Here is an 18,841-nt window from a genome sequence, read left to right as displayed (position 1 = left end):
CAAAAATCAGATCAATAATCACATAAAAATCTGATGTTAAAAAAGTAAAAAAATCATCATGTTTAAAATATACTTACGGACATTTTGGTAATGATTATAGAGTTCCTACGCTTTCTAACTCGTACCTTACAATTAAAGGAATCACCGTGCAAAATTTGAAATCGATAGGACAATTCCAACATGCCTAAATTAACGAAAAAAGCTTTTTAAAAAAGTAAAAAAAATCAACTTGTTTAAAATGGACGTACGTACATTTTGGTAGTGATTATAGAGTTGCTATGCTTTTTAAATCGTACCTAACTACTACAGGAATCGCCATGCAAAATTTGAAATCGATAGGACAATTCTAACATGCCTAAATTAACGAAAAAAGCTATCCGTTACGGACGGACGGACGGACCGACACTAATTATAGAAAAGCTTCGCTTTTAAAAATTGCAATTGTAAAATCTTACAAGTGTCAAGTGAAAAAATAAGGGAAATTTTTATGAAAAAAAAGTTTATCACAGATGTTTGAAAATTGTCTATTATGGCAAGAACAGGGGGAAAAAATTTCGGCGGGAAAAGGCAGCTCCATACTGCTCTCCACAAAAGCAACTAATGTTTAAGGACATACTTACATTTTAAGGACTTCATTAATATTATAAACTTATATATAATATTGTACTTGTCCCAGGAATCAGTATACCAAAAATCAGATCAATCGGATAATTAGATCATATAAAAATTTGTTGTTAAAAAAGTGAAAAGAAGAACATGTTGAAAATGGACGTACGGACATTCTGGTAATGATTATAGAGTTGCCACGCTTTCTGATAGTATCTGACTACTACAGGGATCACCATGCCAAATTTGAAATCGATAGGAGAATTCTAACGTGCCTAAATTAACGAAAAAAGCTATACGTCACGGACGGACAGACCTACCCTAATTATAGGAAAGCTTTGATTTTAAAAAAAACTGTGGATTGAGAATTTCTACCCTTATTTTACTATTTTTATCATTATACAAAAGTAACAGGATCTGTGTATGTATGTTTGTCTTCCTAAATTTCTTCAGTGACACCTCATGGTATAACTTTCCTGAAAAATATGAAATTTCTTCAAAATAAAAAAATTAGTGACATGCACAGATACCCCCTTAAACCCAAATTGAGTGAAGTATAATACAGGCAACAATGGTGGTGTTAGTTTATTGTCAGAGGGGTGGATTCACCTTCCTATATGTCAACCGTCTAGCATACATACTTAAGAGTCAAATTATCTTTAATTCTTGAAATTACGAGCGAAATTATGCCATAGCAAGGGAAAAAAGGGACAGAAAGAGAATATATTAAAATTAAAAGAATATCATGAAACCTTTAAAAAATAAGGTTTATGTCTGTGTAAAGACTAGAATTGCATGTCATATGAATCTTCACTGAAAATTTCAGCTGTCTATCTTTTAAAAAGTTTTATGTCTTCTAATTCATGACCGACAGACAGACAGGCAAAAAAATTAAGACTAGATGTGCCTTTGTCATACATAGGAATTAGGGTTGGGCCGGATATCCGGCCATTTTCGATATCCGGCCAGTTACCTGATATTGAAACTATCCGGATAACGGATATCCGGCCGGATGTCTTGTAATTAGCCGGATAACAAGCATTGGCCAGATATCCGGCTGGATACCGGATATTGAAACAATCCGGATACCGGTTTTCCGGTATCCGGTATCCAGCAAAAAAGTATTCAGCCCAACCCTAATAGGAATAGCTTAAATAGCAGCCGAAAAAATCAAATTTTCCTCATTGCGTCTCGGACTGACGCATGGACAAAGTGAATCATAGAGTAGCTTCGCTACTCAAAAAAAAACTCCCTTATTTTTACCTGTATTTATCTGTAAATTGTTGAACTTTATTTATCTGGTTTTTTAGACTTCATCCACTTTAAACATTTTCACCTGAAATTAAAAAAAAATATTCTTTAATTAAGTCTTTTAAACTTTTGAGGTCTCAGCCAACTTCACAAGAATGAGAATATCCATGAAAGCAAAGATCAAATAAGATGGACAAACATATTGAGTAATATTTAAAGGAAACATTTTTTCAGTTGCGTGCACAGCATTTGTCATTCCCCTTAAACCAAAATCGAGCAGGGTGTAGACGGGTGTCAGATTCAGAGTGTGTTTTACTGACAAGAACATGAAATTGCTGGAAAAAATATTTAGTTGGTAAAAAATAATAAAAAAGTATACTACGATTAGAACAAAATTATCAAAAAGAGAGTAGCAAAAATTAGATGTATCCCAGACAGCTAATCCACAATAGAGTGAGACAGGGAGAAGGTTAATCAAAAAAGAGAAAGGGGAGGTTGAAGTGGTAAAGCTCCTTACACAACAATTCCCGTAAAAATAAAAACTTAGGTAGATTCAAAATAAGGTAGGTAAATAGAAATATGAGGTTAATAAAAACAATGCTTTTCTATAATTATGGTTATTCTACAGTCTACACATCTATAAAGTTTAGCCTACTGGTCCAAACGTAATCATGAAAGCATAATAGTTCAATAATAAAGAGTAAATAATTTTCAAAATAATTGTTCAATATCCTGCCGAAACCAGTTGTTATGAAATACTACGTACTTTAGAAAGGGTGTTTGTTATTGAAATCAGCTGACATATACGCACAGGGGTAGATAATTGCATTAAAAATACGTTTAGTAATGAATATTTATCAAAGTGGAATGTGTGACGTGTCAATGACGTCACACCTACGTACGCTTATTTGTAATTAAAATAATTACATTTAAAATTACGAAAATTAATGATTTTATGATCTTAAAAGATGCATGCAAATGTATTAATTAAATGAACATAAGTAAAGTAGTCAAAAAAAAGTCTTGTAAAGGGCTAAAATAAACGGTTTGTCGGCAATCTCATTTATCATATGTTCAATTGAAACAGAAAATTGCAAAATCTACTTAAGGATTTTTTTGAATTTTTTAATTTGGCATAGATATTCTAAAAGTATGAAATGGCACCTTTCATATAAGCTCATATCATATCGAACCTATATTCGCCCTTTGAACGTCTCTGTAATCAGATATACCTGTTTTAGACAGGTTTATCTGAATATTCATCAATACCTATTAGAAGTTAGGTGTCCTTATTTGTAGACAGATAAATCTTTTTCTCGTATTCATTCGAATCCGGTGGATAGGAACCGGTTCTCATCCATACGAAAAAACTATGTCTAGCATCGTATTATATCCAGTTTTCTACGAATATAGAAATGTACAATCATAAGATTAAAACTAGTTTTTTTAGCCGGTGCCTTCGGCACCACGGGGCTAAAAAAACTAGTTATAATCTTATAATTGTACATTCTATATCCGCGGAAAGCCGTTTATAATACGATACGAGAAATAAGTATTCTCGTATTCATTCAAATCCGGTAGATAGGAACCGGTTCTCATCCATACGAAAAAACTATGTCTAGCATCTTATTATATCCAGTTTTCTACGAATATAGAAATGTACAATCATAAGATTAAAACTAGTTTTTTTAGCACCACGGGGCTAAAAAAACTTATAATTGTACATTCTATATCCGCGGAAAGCCGTTTATAATACGATACGATAAATAACTATTAGCATTTAAATATGAAGTTTAATTTCTATTACCAATGGTTTCATGTACATGTACATTCCACAGATGCAATTCTTCTTACAAAATTTGGTCACCTTAGTAGCACTTTTAAAGAGATGTGCCAGGGTAGGACTGCTAGCAGGTTCCAGGTATAAGCCACTCATACACACATCTGTATTTATATATGCTACACCTCTATCTTCAAGCTGAATCTGTAATTCAAAAGCAAAATTATTACTTTCAATAGTTACAGTTCTGGCAAGATATAGTTATGTCTCAATTTACATTTACTTTTTTAGGCAAGCAATCTTTTGATTTCATTAGTCTTGTCAGAATGTCTTGACTATGTGTGGTACCTATGTTTATAATGTTAAGAATATGTACTTAATCAATAGTAATCAATAGTTAAAACAATGTCTAAATGTTGATTGATATGAAATAAACAAGTAAAAAAAAAATAGTTATTATTGCTTTTTTACTTCTGTCTCATGTAATGTAGTAATTCTAAAAAACTATTTTCTGTTCTATTCTTGGTTATTTATATCTTTATTTTATCTTTGTAAAATTTTCAGAATGAACACTTTGGAAGAAGACATTTATAGACTTATGCATTGGATTTTTGTCTTCACATTAGAAATAGTGAAATTGTATTAATGAAATTATTTAACATTGTTCTGACTATTCAAATTTAATGAGCCACTGTATTATCATTAAATTAGAAGATATCCACGAAGTTTCAATTTCCTCTCTTTTAATAAAAAATTATATTAAAGAAACCTTGTTTTCAAATATTGATATTGATTTTTAAAATCTTTGAAAAAAATACATCATAAAAGAAGTATTATGTTGGAAGTAAAAGTGAGTGAAAAGCACAAAAATATTTAACCTGATATTCTTCAACAAATTCTCTGGACCCGCAAAGTGAAAATTCCTCCGCTCCCCAACTCAGAAACATGATTGTTCTTTTTGGTCTCCAGCCTGTTTTCAATTTCTCTCCTACTACTCTTGCAACCTTAATAGAAAAAGTTAAATCATCTTATTTCAAGATTTGTATTTGTCTAAACTGCATTGAAAAAACAAGTGTAACCAAATCTTAGATTATATTCTATTTAATTGTTTTTTTTTTAGATATAAGCTATGAAATTCTATTCCCCTTTAGCATGCATTTTTTCTTGAGATAGTAGGTTCAAGTCTAAAAATTGCGTTTTAAAGCAGATCAAATGCCATACTCAACCATTGTAACTTAGCTCCAACAAGGGTGGATAAGAATTTATACAAAACAACCGTTTAACCAAAAATTTTAGAGAGTAACCATGTTATTTATTACTAACCTCAATAAGTTGAGCAGTACCAGAGCTAGGGTCAACAGCTCCAAATCCCCAGGCATCCCTGTGGTTTCCAAGCATAACATATCTAGATAAAATAGATGTAATCATATCACTAGCAAACATTTTTGAACAAAACTGTGGAAATGTAGAAATCTATGAAAATAAAGTTGGTAGAAAAGGGCATGTTTATGTTTCCAGTTGCCATATTTTGCAGAGACAATAAGCAAAATGTTATAAATTTTTTGGATCTATTGCAGTTCAGGTTAAAATGCTTCTGGTAATGATAATCTCCAAAAATCATTGAACAAACATGTTATGTCCCCACAACACTATAAGCAGCATAAGAAATCCAATAGATAATCTGATTTGTCAAGGTCCTTTATACCTGTCTGGTTCTTCAGATCCATAGACAATGCCAATCACATTCTTACTTTCTTTCTTCTCTTGTTTGTTGTTCACGTTCATTTCAATCTAATTCATATTGTCTTTATTAAAAATCTTAGGGATGTCCTTCTAAAAGTCACGCTATTGTGATTGTCTGTGTCTTATTTTCACAAAATAAGCAAGATTACCATTTTATCGGCGCCTTATTGTTTTTTTTTACTGAAATGAAATAAAAAATACTTATATATTCTAGGATCAATAGAATTAGAATAACTATAACCATAATTTTGGTAGTTTTATATACAACTTACCATACAATCTGAATGTTCAATGTTAAATTCTCCTCCAATTCTGTAGATTAGATCAGGTATTTCACCCTAAATTAATAAAATACTGAAAAAATTTAGTTAAACAAGACCAAAACAAAAAACCATCAATTCTTTGCTGAGTTAAATCCTATTTTTCACCTTGAAATACTTGTTTCTAGGATGCTATACAGTATACATGAAATTTAAGCTATCTAAAACAGAAAAAATTACAGAGAAAAAACAAAGAAAGAAATAGAAAGAAAAAGAAAGACCTGAAAGAGAAAGTATAAATGCCAGAGAAAGAGTTAGAGAAAGACCAATGTACATTTAATGTTTTTCCTTTTCCTTCCAACTATTTTGATCCATCAAAAAGAAAGATCTATCAAAATTTGGGGCCTGTTTTGTGGAGTTTCTAAGAGTTGTACCTGCCAGCTATTTGGAGCAATCCACCCTCCCATTCTGGAGAGAATTTCTTCAGCATCTGCATAACCTATAGGTTGCACTGGGATGGATGGTAAATATTTCTAAAAAAATAATAACAAATTTTAATTTCTTAAGGGGCGTTTCGTCTTATTTTCACAGTTGCTTTTGATAGGTTATTTTAGGTTAAATTAGGTTAAGTTGGGTTAGGTGATTGCCATGCAGGGTTTGAGCACCCGCAGGGGCTAGAAATAAGGGAAAAGCTACTGTAAAAATACGACTAAATGCCCCTTAAGAGGCGTTGCCACAAATGGAACTATACGCCAATTTTTTTTTATGTTTAACAGTAAATTTTGAATATGACTTATTTTGAACTAATTTGTTGAAATGTCAATCCATATCTTAAATTCATGAAAGTTATGAAAATAAGCGTGATTTCTTACAGACTGAATTGCAATGTAGAATACTTAAGTAGCAAAATATGTTTTTTTTTTCAGCAGCCATTAAAGTTAGACTGCTAAAAATTAAAAAAAATATGTAGATTATTTTGTCTAATAAGCAACTAATCTAAATATACTTTGTCCAACCATCTGTCCATACACTGTGAGGGGAGGAGTTTACATTTTAAAGAGGAAATACAAATTTCTTGCCTGCTATTAAATACAGAGAGCAGTTTGCTTAAAAAATTATTTCTCAGTTGCTATTAAAAACAGAGATCTAGTTGCTTTAAAGATATCCTTGACCTATATACATCTTTCCTATAGCATACTTATTCTGCTTATCTTAAAATTTCCTTCACTGAATTCATGAACTTTGCTTTGCTGCTTATGAATATTATTGCCCTTTATTTATAGACAACTTATGCTCACACTTAATTCTTCTTCAGGAATATTGTAGGCATTCTCAACACTGAAAAGAATATTTCATTTAGTAACTTCAGTATATAGAAGAGCAAATCTTTACAATAAAGGTTAGTTGTGTAGTTATGGGACAGATTTAGACTTCAAGCTGGTTTTTAAATTTGTGAAGGTTGATTTCCCTGAGCTGACAGCCTTGAATTAAACAGATTTTGTTAAGACATCTAAATGACATTCTGTTTTTATTACATTCGCACCATTTTTGAATAATTTAGTTGCTTTTATGGATATTGTCATCTTTGTTATAATAATTAAAGTTGTTACCTGGGCCAAAAAGGAGTTAGGGGATCTCCATCAATGAGAGCTAATGATCCTCTTTGCATTCCAGTTCCTGGTTGTAAATTAGTTTTTAGATAACTCAGCTAATATATAACTAGGGCATGTCTGTTGTCTGTATACCTTTCCATCTAAGTCATAAAAAATTTAAGTTTCTCATTATCTATTACAGATAGACTGATACAGGTTTAGATTCTCCTAACAAAGGATATACTTTAGCTTTCAAGCATTAGCATTGCCTACAATGGATTGTATCCCCTTTTATAAAAAAAAAATTTTCTTGATTTTTATTGCATTTCCTCATTGAATTAGATGATATATAATAATTAAAAAGAAAATTTTGTACAAACCTGGCAGCCAAAATGAGTTTGGATAAACCTAAACAAAAAAAATCACAATTATATTTCATTTGTAATTCATTTTTGGAAATGTAACATTTAGAATGTTTAAAATGTAAAAATGATTAAAGTTTATTGATTAAAGTTTAACTTCCATTCTAACATTTATTGATGCTAAAAATAAAAAAAGTTTGCATTTGTAAACTTTGTGCAAAAGTTCTTTCACACAAAGTTCCTGTTGAACATTGATTATCACCCTAACCAATTTTTTAAATAATTTATAAAATAGGGGGAGGGGGTAATCAGTTCTCAACAAGGTGCTTCATGTAAAAGCACCTGTGTAAAGTCTATCAAAGAAAAATCTGAGTAGACAATCATAACTGAGATGGATCAACACACTCAACTACTTGATTAACTACTCAGTATCTGAGTAGTTAATGAGGCCAACACAAATAAATCATACCTGAGATGGATCAATTACCTCAGCTGCAACCTCTTGAGGACTTGAGTAGATATTTATACCTGAGATGGATCAACACCTTCAGCTGCAACCTCTTGAGGATCTGAGTAAATAATCATACCTGAGATGGATCAACACCCTTAGCAGTAACCTCTTGAGGATCTTAGGAGATAATGAGGCCAAAACATCCAAATCATACCTGAGATGGATCAACACCTTCAGCCGCCACCTCTTGAGGATCTGAGTAGATAATGAGGCCAACACAACCAAATCTTGCTGCATGATCAGCTTTATTTCCTCTAATTTAGAAAGTAACATATGATTTAAAAAATAGAATATTTTAAAATGTAATTCCTGTCTAAATGGGAACCAATGATTTTGTTTTTCTTATAATGTTTTTGACTATAATCAGTGATCAGGGCTGATATTATCAACAGAAAGGTATAATGAATACAATATGACTGCAGTCATTTCAATTATTTTTAGAGAAGATGAGACACTATTTTTAAAGTTTAGGGGCCTTCATTTTCTTTCAAATGTACCCTCCCTCCTTGTAAAAGACAAGGCAATTTTGATAGGGTTGTAGACTTTTATTAATCATGATCGAATAAAATACATGCTCTTTTTGGGACTAAATATTTAGGTAGCATATAACAAAAACCAACAAACCACAGAACATAATATTCATAGATTATCCATCAAGACTTTTTTTTAAGATGAATGGTTAATGAAAAAAGTGAATTATAGAGTAGCTTCGCTACTAAAAACAAAATAACCTGAAAATCTTTCCATATCTTGCAATGCAGACCTTGTTGTTAAGATCTACAGTCATATTGGCCAGCTCCTCAAAATCCTCAATTCTTCCATAGTTGACATACACAGGTAAACCAGAGGCATTACCAGCCCTTCATAATAAAGAAATATTTTGGCAACCTAGAACCTAGTACCTTTTAAGCAATCTATTTTAAGATTCATTTCAAAATTAGCTGAATGTGTAATTTGAATTTTGAAATAATATGTTTAGTACAAGTGAATAAATTGAAATAGAAGAATGTAGATTTGGAGCATCCCTTATCTATGAAAATACAATTTAAATTTAAATTTACAATAAAAATAAAATCATTATCTTACTTAGAATAAGCATTGAAAGCATAGACAAAATTTGGGTTGTCCACTCCTTCCTCTTTGTAATGAGTTCTAAACACCTCTTCTCCATTTTCTCGAGTAATGCTGAAAAAAACAAATCTGATAACTGTAATTGAGAACTATTTTCTATAATTTAGACTAAAATTTTTTTAAAACTAACTTTTGCAAAAATCTAGATTTACAGATATGGTATAAAATTTTTTTATGATAGTAATAACTATTCAAAAATGATTTCAATAACTTTTAATCAACTCTAATGTAATGAAATATTTTCATATCCCATTGATATGAATTAAAGTAGGTTGATAATATCTAGAATCTAGATAATCTAGGTTAATTTTTCTTCTTCAGTAAAATCTATTTAGTTATGAGCTTATTTTCATAAGGGAATAGCAGAGAAGTATTACAGTTAGGGAGTTGAATCCATTTTTATAGAAGCAGAAATATAATCTATGATTATGGTTTGGACCCTCTAAAACTGTAATCTACCCTTCCACTTTCCCCTCTCTTGGTGAAGATATCTTCAACGCCGATACGATTTTTGAAATATAAGATTCCACTTTTGTCTCTCTTGTTGAAGATATCTTCACCAAGAGAGGCAAAAGTGGAATCTTAAATTTCAAAAATCGTATCGGCGTTGAAGATATCTTCACCAAGAGAGGGGAAAGTGGAATCTTACATTTCAAAAATCGTATCGGCGTTGAAGATATCTTCACCAAGAGAAGGGAAAGTCGAATCTTATATTTCAAAAATCGTATCGGCGTTGAAGATATCTTCACCAAGAGAGGGGAAAGTGGAAGGGTAGATTACAGTTTTAGAGGGTCCAAACCATAATCATAGATTATATTTCTGCTTCTATAAAAATGGATTCAACTCCCTAACTGTATTAATAGCATGTTACAATTGCTAATATGAGAACTTGATTTAAGGATAATATATAATATCATTTAACACAGACATAAATATTGTTGAATAAAAGAAATTTTATTGAAAAGAGTAATGTTTGAAACATTTCATAGTATTAAGCTAGTCCTGCCAAGATAATCTATTATCATACTCTGTAGAGTAATGTAGGACACCTGCCATTCAAATATGTTACCCTATAGTCTTAAAAGTGTCACTTTCCTTGGAATATTTCATTTTTCATAGTAAGGAGAATGATAATGGAATGTTGCCTAACAAATAACTGAATGTGACCTGCCATAGAAATACCTGATTGTGTTAGGCCAATCCCTGTCAGGATAGTCCATGAGCATATTGTACCCCCTTGTCTTCACCTCATCTAAACCAAATCCTCTCCAAGTCTCTGCCAACCAATCAACAAGAAACTTAAAAGATTATAATCATCATAAAGATCCCACAACTGTAGCTCAGACAAACAGGTATTTTTGGAAAGCTGGCTTATTTGAGTCTTAGCCAAAATAAAATATTTGCTCTCTAACATATTACCAATGCTGCAATGTCAGGTATATTATGCTAGTAGTAATTTTATGTGGAATGCCTTGAATTATAAACAGGAACAACTTGTCACCTGATAAAATTGGGACTTCAAGACAAAATTAATGCAGTCAAAGTAATATGTGTTTAACAATATAATTGTCTATGAATCTTCTCAATAGAAATACAAAGACTTGTATAAAAAAGTTATCATGCATTGAGCAAAACTTTGTAAGAAAATAAAAATACAAGGCGTAACAAAGGTAGAAACTTGAAAATAGGCATAAGAACTTTACCTTATCTCTTTCAAGTCCAGCCATGTGGGGCTCCTCACTCAGAACTTGTAAAAACTCCCTAGACATACACATTTTTAATTAACTATAAGGTTCAATCTTTTGATGCATTTGGAACTTATTGGATTATGTACAATCAATATCATAAGTAACATTTTTTAACTTTACTTTGAATTAAGTCAGATGAGTTGTTATTATTATGCACTGTATTGAATACATTTTTTCAATTGTGTGTTGTCATTTAGTTGTTTTAAACTTTAAGATTCTTTTTAATGACCAGGATGAATTTAATATGCATATTTTTTTCTACCAATTAATTCTACTTAAAAAAACACTTGAAGAAAGATAGATAATAGAAAAGTATCATCTTCCTTGAAAGAATACCTGATTTTACTAGTATCAACAGCATTCATTTCCCAAGACCAGTCTCTATCCTCACCCATGCTTCTACTCTCTCTTGTTTTTGTATTCTCTTCATTGGAACTCTGGGAGCCTTGAGTTAAAAATAAGAATTTATCTTTCATTGTGAAGAGGTGTTAAATAATATTTATTGTAAAGTTATAAAAGCTATACATCTGAAATCTATTATAAAGATTATGTGATTATAACCAACCTAGAATATTTGTAAATGAGAAAACAAGAACAGCTGCGACACAAAGGAGCAACAAACCCCCCCTCCTCTCTCACTGTAGCTTACCTGGAATGTTTTTGAAAGGGAAACAATAACAGTTGAAGAACAAAAGAGCAACACTCCTCCCCTCCCCTCCCCCAATCCCTGTAGCTTATCTTGAAAATAAGAAGCAACACCCCCCCCCTGTAGTTTACCTGAAATATTTGTGAATTAGAAAACAAGAACAGCTGCTACAAAAAAGGAGCAACACCTCCTCCCCTCACTGTAGTTTACCAGGAAAATGTGTAAATGAGAAAACAAGAACAGCTGTGGCACAATGGAGCAACGTTCCTCCCCTCTCCATATAGCTAACCTGGAATATTTGTGTTGTGAAAGAGAAAACAAGAACAGCTGCGACACAAAGGAGCAACACTTCCCCCCCCCCCCCTGTAGCTGGAATATTTGTGTTGTGAAAGAGAATACAAGAACAGCTGCGACACAAAGGAGCAACACTCCTCTCCCCCCCACCCTCCTTTGTAGCTGGAATATTTGTGTTGTCAAAGAAAAAAACAAGAACAGCTGCGACACAAAGGAGCAACACTCCTACCCCCCCGCCCTCCTCCCTGTAGCTGGAATATTTGTGTAGTCAAAGAAAAAAACAAGAACAGCTGCGACACAAAGGAACAAAACTCCTTTCCCCTCCCCCCTGTAGCTGAAATATTTGTGTTGTGAAAGAGAAAACAAGAACAGCTGCGACACAAAAAAGCAACACTCCTCTCCCCCCCCCCTCTGTAGCTGGAATATTTGTGTTGTGAAAGAGAAAACAAGAACAGCTGCGACACAAAGGAGCAACACTCCTCTCCCCCCCCCTCTGTAGCTGGAATATTTGTGTTGTGAAAGAGAAAACAAGAACAGCTGCGACACAAAGGAGCAACACTCCTCTCCCCCCCCCCCCTTTGTAGCTGGAATATTTGTGTTGTCAAAGAAAAAAACAAGAACAGCTGCGACACAAAGGAGCAACACTCCTCTCCCCCCCCCTGTAGCTGGAATATTTGTGTTGTGAAAGAGAAAACAAGAACAGCTGCGACACAAAGGAGCAACACTCCTCTCCCCCCCCCCCTCTGTAGCTGGAATATTTGTGTTGTCAAAGAAAAAAACAAGAACAGCTGCGACACAAAGGAGCAACACTCCTCTCCCCCCCCCTGTAGCTGGAATATTTGTGTTGTGAAAGAGAAAACAAGAACAGCTGCGACACAAAGGAGCAACACTCCTCTCCCCCCCCCCCCCCTATGTAGCTGGAATATTTGTGTTGTCAAAGAAAAAAACAAGAACAGCTGCGACACAAAGGAGCAACACTCCTCTCCCCCCCCCCCCTGTAGCTGGAATATTTGTGTTGTGAAAGAGAAAACAAGAACAGCTGCGACACAAAGGAGCAACACTCCTCTCCCCCCCCCCCCCCCCCTATGTAGCTGGAATATTTGTGTTGTCAAAGAAAAAAACAAGAACAGCTGCGACACAAGAGAGCAACACTCCTACCCCCCCGCCCTCCTCCCTGTAGCTAACTTGAATATTTGTGAAAAAGAAAACAAGAACAGCTGCGGTACAAAGGAGCAACTCTCCTCACCAATCCCTGTAGCTTACTTGGAATATAAGAAGCAACACCCCCCCCCCCTGTAGTTTACCTGGAATATTTGTGAAAGAGAAAACAAGAACAGCTGCAGCACAAAGGAGCAACACTCCTTCCCCCACGCCCTTCGACCTGTAGCTTACCTGGAATATTTGTGAAAGGGAAACAAGAACAGCTGAAGAAAAAAGGAGAAACACCCCTCCCCTCCCCCACCCCAATCCCTGTAGCTTACTTGGAATATAAGAAGCAACAACCCCTCACCCCTGTAGTTTATCGGGAATATTTGTGAAAGAGAAAACAAGAACAGCTGAAAAACGAAGAAGCAACCCCCCCCCCCCCACCTCCCTCCTGGAGTTTACCAAGAATATTTATGAATGAGAAAACAAGAACAGCTGCGGAACAAAGGACCAACACTCCTACCCCCACGCCCTCAGCAATGTAGCTTACCTGGAATATTCGTGAAATAGAAAACAAGAACAGCACTCCTACCCCGACGCCCTCCGCCCTGTAGCTTACCTGGAATATTCGTGAAAGAGAAAACAAGAACAGCTGCGGCACAAAGGAGCAACACTCCTAGCCCGACGCCCTCCGCCCTGTAGCTTACCTGGAATATTCGTGAAAGAGAAAACAAGAACAGCTGCGGCACAAAGGAGTAGCACTCCTACTCCTGTTTTTACAATCACTAAAAAATAAGCAATGGGTATTAAGTATTTTATGTTTCAATCCATTTAAAAAAACTATGTTACAATTAAGTATGTATATTATATAATTATGCGTGTAAAAATAAATCATTATAAATTTTAAAATTTTCTTTATAAAATTGATAATGAAAATTTAAGATTATTTTATTTTTCACATGAAAACTTATAGATGATTTAATATAATCTATTTATATGCCGTTCTCCAATATCTTAATCACTTTATTCCATGATTTATGTGGTGGTCCATCATTTCCGATTACTGAGTTTTTATGTTCACAAAATAATTAAACCTTATAAAAGATTATCAGGATGTCTGACTGTATTTGTAGGAGCCGATAGGCGTCTTCGTTACAGTGAAGCTTCTCATTGGTCCAGGGAAATTTTTAAACTATTTTGGGGAGGAATACCTCAAACCTCAAAGGAGAAATCAACCCAAGAAAAATTACCCCTACCAATTTTAAAAAAAGATATGATTTAAAGTAAATAGTCGATTGTCGCCCCCCTCATTCCCACAAGTGCCCTCACAGGTCTCTAGGGGCGTAGCCATTATAATTAGATAAATTAGATGGGATTAGGGTGAAGCAAATGGGAAAAAGCTTTTTAAAATTAATTTTCTTCTTTTTCTAAAAGTTTAATAATGTACATTTAGTGGCGATGAAGAAATACAAATTTATGTTCCATATATATCTGAGATTATTTATGGGGTGCAACTATATAAAAACAGCTTAATAAAAGTCAATTAAAATGTGAAGAAAAAAATCTTTAGGACAAATATTTTAAAGTGTAGATTCTTTATACCATGGTTTTTGTCGGTATGTATACTTTTGGCTGGTAAAATTAGAAATACATTATCGCAATTTACTATTTATTAACAGTTTATTAAAACAATAATAATACTGTTATCTATTCAGATTATTATGTTATTATTCAGATATTTTCATTAAATAGAAAATTACTTGAGATTATTGTAATAATCAAATAATCAAAATAACAATCATCCCGATAACAAAAGTTAAAATCATAGAACAATTACGTTCAATAGTAGCAAAACTGTTTGAAAATATAAGCAAAATATATGTATACGTCCAACCATTGAGAGTGTTAGAGAAAACCATTTATGAAGCTTAGTAAATTTATTACTATAATTTTCTCCGTTCCCATAAAATTGCTGTTAAGATTTAAGCCATTAGATACATTTGATAATAGTATATTTGTGAATGCACTTATAACAGTTTATTGAACTTGTAATAAAGAAAAAAAATCTTAAAATTACTTTATCTGTATGTCTGTATAAGAGTTAAACTGTATGATTGTCTGCTAACCACTGACCATTTTATTTCTTTTTTTTTTAGATAATCTTATAAAGTCCAAATTTTTATTTATTTGTAGGTTAATATTAAAAGGGCCACTGAAAAAAATTGTGGTGTTTTAAGTTTACCTAAATTTAATTTCTTTTTACATTAATATTTTAACTACTCAAGTAAAAGATGTCCCTTTTTTGTTCCAAGAACAGTTTTATTGAAAATTGGAAATTATATATAAATGTATTCTTGAAGTATAACATGAAATATTTTAGTTTTATACTCTTTACAAATATAAATTCTAATTTCAAAAAGATTTGAAAAAAATTTCCAAATGAGAAAAATGATAGATAAATGTAAGAATCTTGATTTTGTGGTTCTATAACATAAGTTCAGTTAAAAGATTAATTTACTTAAGTAAAACATTATAATAAAATATCTACTTTTAGCTCGCATTTCCTCAAAGTGTTTTTAACATTTGGATGATACAGCTAAATTATAATTATGTAATACTTTAATAATTGAATGAGATAACAACATAGTAAGGAGAAACGAATAATCAAGTTGCAGTAATCAGAACTTAGAAAAAAAGGATCCTTTTTTTTGGGGGGGGGGGGGGGGAAGGGCAGGGAGGGAGAGCCAGGTGAAGCACCTTTTTAGATTAGGACATACCTCCCTCAACCCTTCCAACAAAATTTAAACTTTTATCTACATATGCTGTTAGAGTGACCTTAGAGTTCCCAAACTTCTCAATATTTCTCTTTTTGTACTTTTTATCAAATTTTAGCCTTTTTTTATCCTTAAAATTTTCCCGGGAGGGAGACTAAAACGAAAATTAAACCAATATCCCTCTCTATACATATCATATGCTATTAGATCTATATTTAATCTGCGCATTTATGACCGTTTTCGGTCTTGTTTAATATCATTTGAGACAAACAGCCATGCCATAGATTTGCTTAAGCAATAATAACTAAACTATTTTTCCCACTATGGTTTGGAAACTGATTCTAACCCGTACTGAAAAAAACATGTATCATATCTTATTATAACCAGTTTTTTACGAATATGAAGATGCACAATCATAATATCGGTGCTAAAAAAACTGGTGTTAATCTTATAAATGTACATTTTTATATCCGCGGAAAGCTGTGATAAACAACAATTACCTGGTTTACCCACAGCCATGTTTGTTAAAGATAAACTAAACATTCATGACAAATATTAATTTGAACTCTGTAAATCTTTATCTCCATAGTTGGGCAGATAACAACATTCATATTTTCTAAAAAAAATAATTAATCGCTAAAGTTTTAATTGTCCCCTCAAATATAAATGTTAGTTTTAAACTAGAATTTTCACGTTAAAAATCTATAAGACTTACAGGGACAATCAATTAAATAGCATGTATAGTATGTTACATTTGGAAATCCTCAAAAATTCTTTATGAAAGTTTTTTTTTTGGATTATGTGTTAATATCCTGGCTTGGCAGATGCATCTGTGTTTAGACCTATTAGAATGGCAACCAGAGACTAGGTAATGTGATTCAGACAAACAATTTAAAATTTCCCAACAACCCTCATTCCTTATCCCCCACCCCCTTCTTTTATCCACTTCCCTTCAGCTACATTACCAGCTTTACGCCAACTCTGCGCCAACAAAATATTAAATTTTCGGCAATTTCAAATGGAATTAATTACCTGAATCACAGACCCTGGTGGCAATTGTCCCTCCTCATCTTTCAAATCTCGAAAAAGATACAGCCAAGCCGAACATTTTGATCATAAGCCGCCGGGAAGAGGGGATGTGAACGACAGAAAGGATATTATTAAGTTTTAGAATTTAATAAATTTTCACCTTCCCAACTTTTTATTTTCTCGGAATATATCATATAACAAATACAGAACAGTCCAAGCTGTTTTTCTTCTGTCATATCAATGAATTAAACAATTTTAGAAATATTATTATTTTTAATTATTATCTCTAAACTTAGCCCCACTCTTCTCTGAAAACTAGTAAAGAAACAAAGAATCTAAGGTGTTGATACAATTTGCTACTTTATTGGAGAGTTTCTTCTATTAAGTTGCTATAAAATTTTTTGATAATTCCATTAAAAGTTATTTTATGGGAAGATATTAACTCTATAACTTTAAATCAACCCCTGGGAGAGTGTGGACATTGAACTGTAAATTAAAATGGCAACAAATCATTCTAATCTATGGAAGGGATAATTTTGTTTATAATCATTGAAGATGTACTATTTGAGTTTTAAACATCCGCAAATAGGGAGGGTGATCCTAGTGGTAAAATTATTAAATATTTTCGAGCTCAAAATTTTCGAATTGCGCTAGCTGCCTTGTGGAGTGTATGAAAATTGACTTTTATCACTTAACTACTGCACTGGGTACCTTATATGATTTCATAGAACACAGTAAAAGTGTCGGACTGATTATGACGTAAAAGAGAATTAGCCACTATAAATTTTACCATTGGTCAATAATGGCCTCTCATTGGCTAATTTTTTTACGTCATAATCAGTCCGACACTTTTAATGTGTTCGATTTCATATTCAAGAGAAGTGTTATTTTAATCAAACGTCAGATGCAGGAATAAGGTATAACCAACAAGGGAATTAAATCTGAAATAATATTTGGGGGGCAAATGGAGAGGTCGTCAATTTTACGATGTGTTGCCCCCCAACGACAGCTGAAAAACACGTATAGGTTTCGTGATTTTTTTCCGAATTAATTTCGTTATTGGTATGAGCTGCGTCAGATGCCTTCAGTTAGAAATCGCAAAAATAGCGCATTTACTCTGCAAGTACTCTCTGATTAACCTTTGAATAGCTAGATAGAAAATTTGTTTCTTGAAAATCTAAATGAAAGTAACAGGATGCCTATGTGTGTCTGTCTTTACCGAAGGATCTCGTTAACCGCTATAAAGCAGATAATGTTCTCCTTTACAATATAGCTCCTAATAGGTGAGGCATGGTTTATATCTATTTTGGGGGAGGGTATCACAACCCTCCTGAGAGAAATTGCATTTTAGAAAAATTATAAAACCTGAAATGACGACAACTTTTCCCCTGTCATACTATCCACGTATATTTTACATCCATTATGACAGGTATAATTAAGGAGCAATTTTGTATAGCTATCAGACAGTTTTTTTGTGGCTTCATGGCGTTTTTACGTACAGATCCTAATTATAGATTTTGAAAGGTTAAAAAAGGCTTGAAAAGTTATTTGCAAATAAAATGGAGAATCATTTTTATTTTTATCTATTTCTAATATTTGTGGCATGCACAGCTATTCACCAGCCGGGGGGTGAAAAATAATAAAGCATTCTTAGTATCTTAGAAGGGTGTTGTCACGCCCCCCCCCCCCCGTATCTGATTATAAATCGCATTATCCCTAAATCCCTGGATCGCCCTAGAGATATATGTATATCAATATTATATCATACATTATTGGAAACCTAAAGAAAATAGAGTAAAATAGAGTCATCTCAATACGGATTATTAAGGTCAAACAGCTCGCCTTCACAAATAATCATCAAGAATAGGTTATCAAAATAAGCGTTCAGTACAATAAGCCAATGTACCAATGTAATTGTAAAACTTCCATAAAAGTGAATGAAATATCAGTCTAGCCGTTAAAAAAATC

The 18,841-nt window shown here is 32.9% G+C and overlaps 1 protein-coding gene across 2 annotated transcripts in view; it reads right to left on the bottom strand.

Moving 5' to 3' along the window:
- The window catches only part of LOC145318953 (N-acetylated-alpha-linked acidic dipeptidase 2-like), a 38,345-nt gene extending 21,583 nt beyond the window's left edge, over positions 1-16,762 (bottom strand). The window contains exons 1-17 of one of the 2 annotated variants that reach the window (XM_080160719.1): positions 16,345-16,762; positions 13,778-13,855; positions 11,321-11,429; positions 10,940-10,997; positions 10,419-10,534; positions 9,192-9,290; positions 8,837-8,965; positions 8,260-8,359; positions 7,613-7,640; positions 7,251-7,317; positions 6,939-6,978; positions 6,075-6,173; positions 5,653-5,718; positions 5,343-5,428; positions 4,961-5,042; positions 4,516-4,641; positions 3,725-3,841 (exon numbers count right to left, since the gene is read on the bottom strand). In XM_080160719.1, coding sequence (XP_080016845.1) covers positions 3,725-3,841; positions 4,516-4,641; positions 4,961-5,042; positions 5,343-5,428; positions 5,653-5,718; positions 6,075-6,173; positions 6,939-6,978; positions 7,251-7,317; positions 7,613-7,640; positions 8,260-8,359; positions 8,837-8,965; positions 9,192-9,290; positions 10,419-10,534; positions 10,940-10,997; positions 11,321-11,429; positions 13,778-13,855; positions 16,345-16,387 — 1,443 coding nt within the window. In that variant the 5' untranslated portion in view covers positions 16,388-16,762. Of the gene's footprint in view, positions 1-3,724; positions 3,842-4,515; positions 4,642-4,960; positions 5,043-5,342; positions 5,429-5,652; positions 5,719-6,074; positions 6,174-6,938; positions 6,979-7,250; positions 7,318-7,612; positions 7,641-8,259; positions 8,360-8,836; positions 8,966-9,191; positions 9,291-10,418; positions 10,535-10,939; positions 10,998-11,320; positions 11,430-13,777; positions 13,856-15,147; positions 15,169-16,344 lie in introns of those variants that run through there. The other variant, XM_080160720.1, reaches the window with a different exon arrangement.
- Between the last annotated feature and the right edge of the window lie 2,079 nt (positions 16,763-18,841).

The sequence above is a fragment of the Acartia tonsa genome, chromosome 5 (assembly GCF_053477335.1).
Source record: "Acartia tonsa isolate MP-2025a chromosome 5, ASM5347733v1, whole genome shotgun sequence".
In the NCBI taxonomy this organism is placed as follows: domain Eukaryota; kingdom Metazoa; phylum Arthropoda; class Copepoda; order Calanoida; family Acartiidae; genus Acartia; species Acartia tonsa.
The sequence above is the reverse complement of the archived record's forward strand: the minus strand, read 5'-3'. Positions and strand labels throughout refer to the sequence as shown.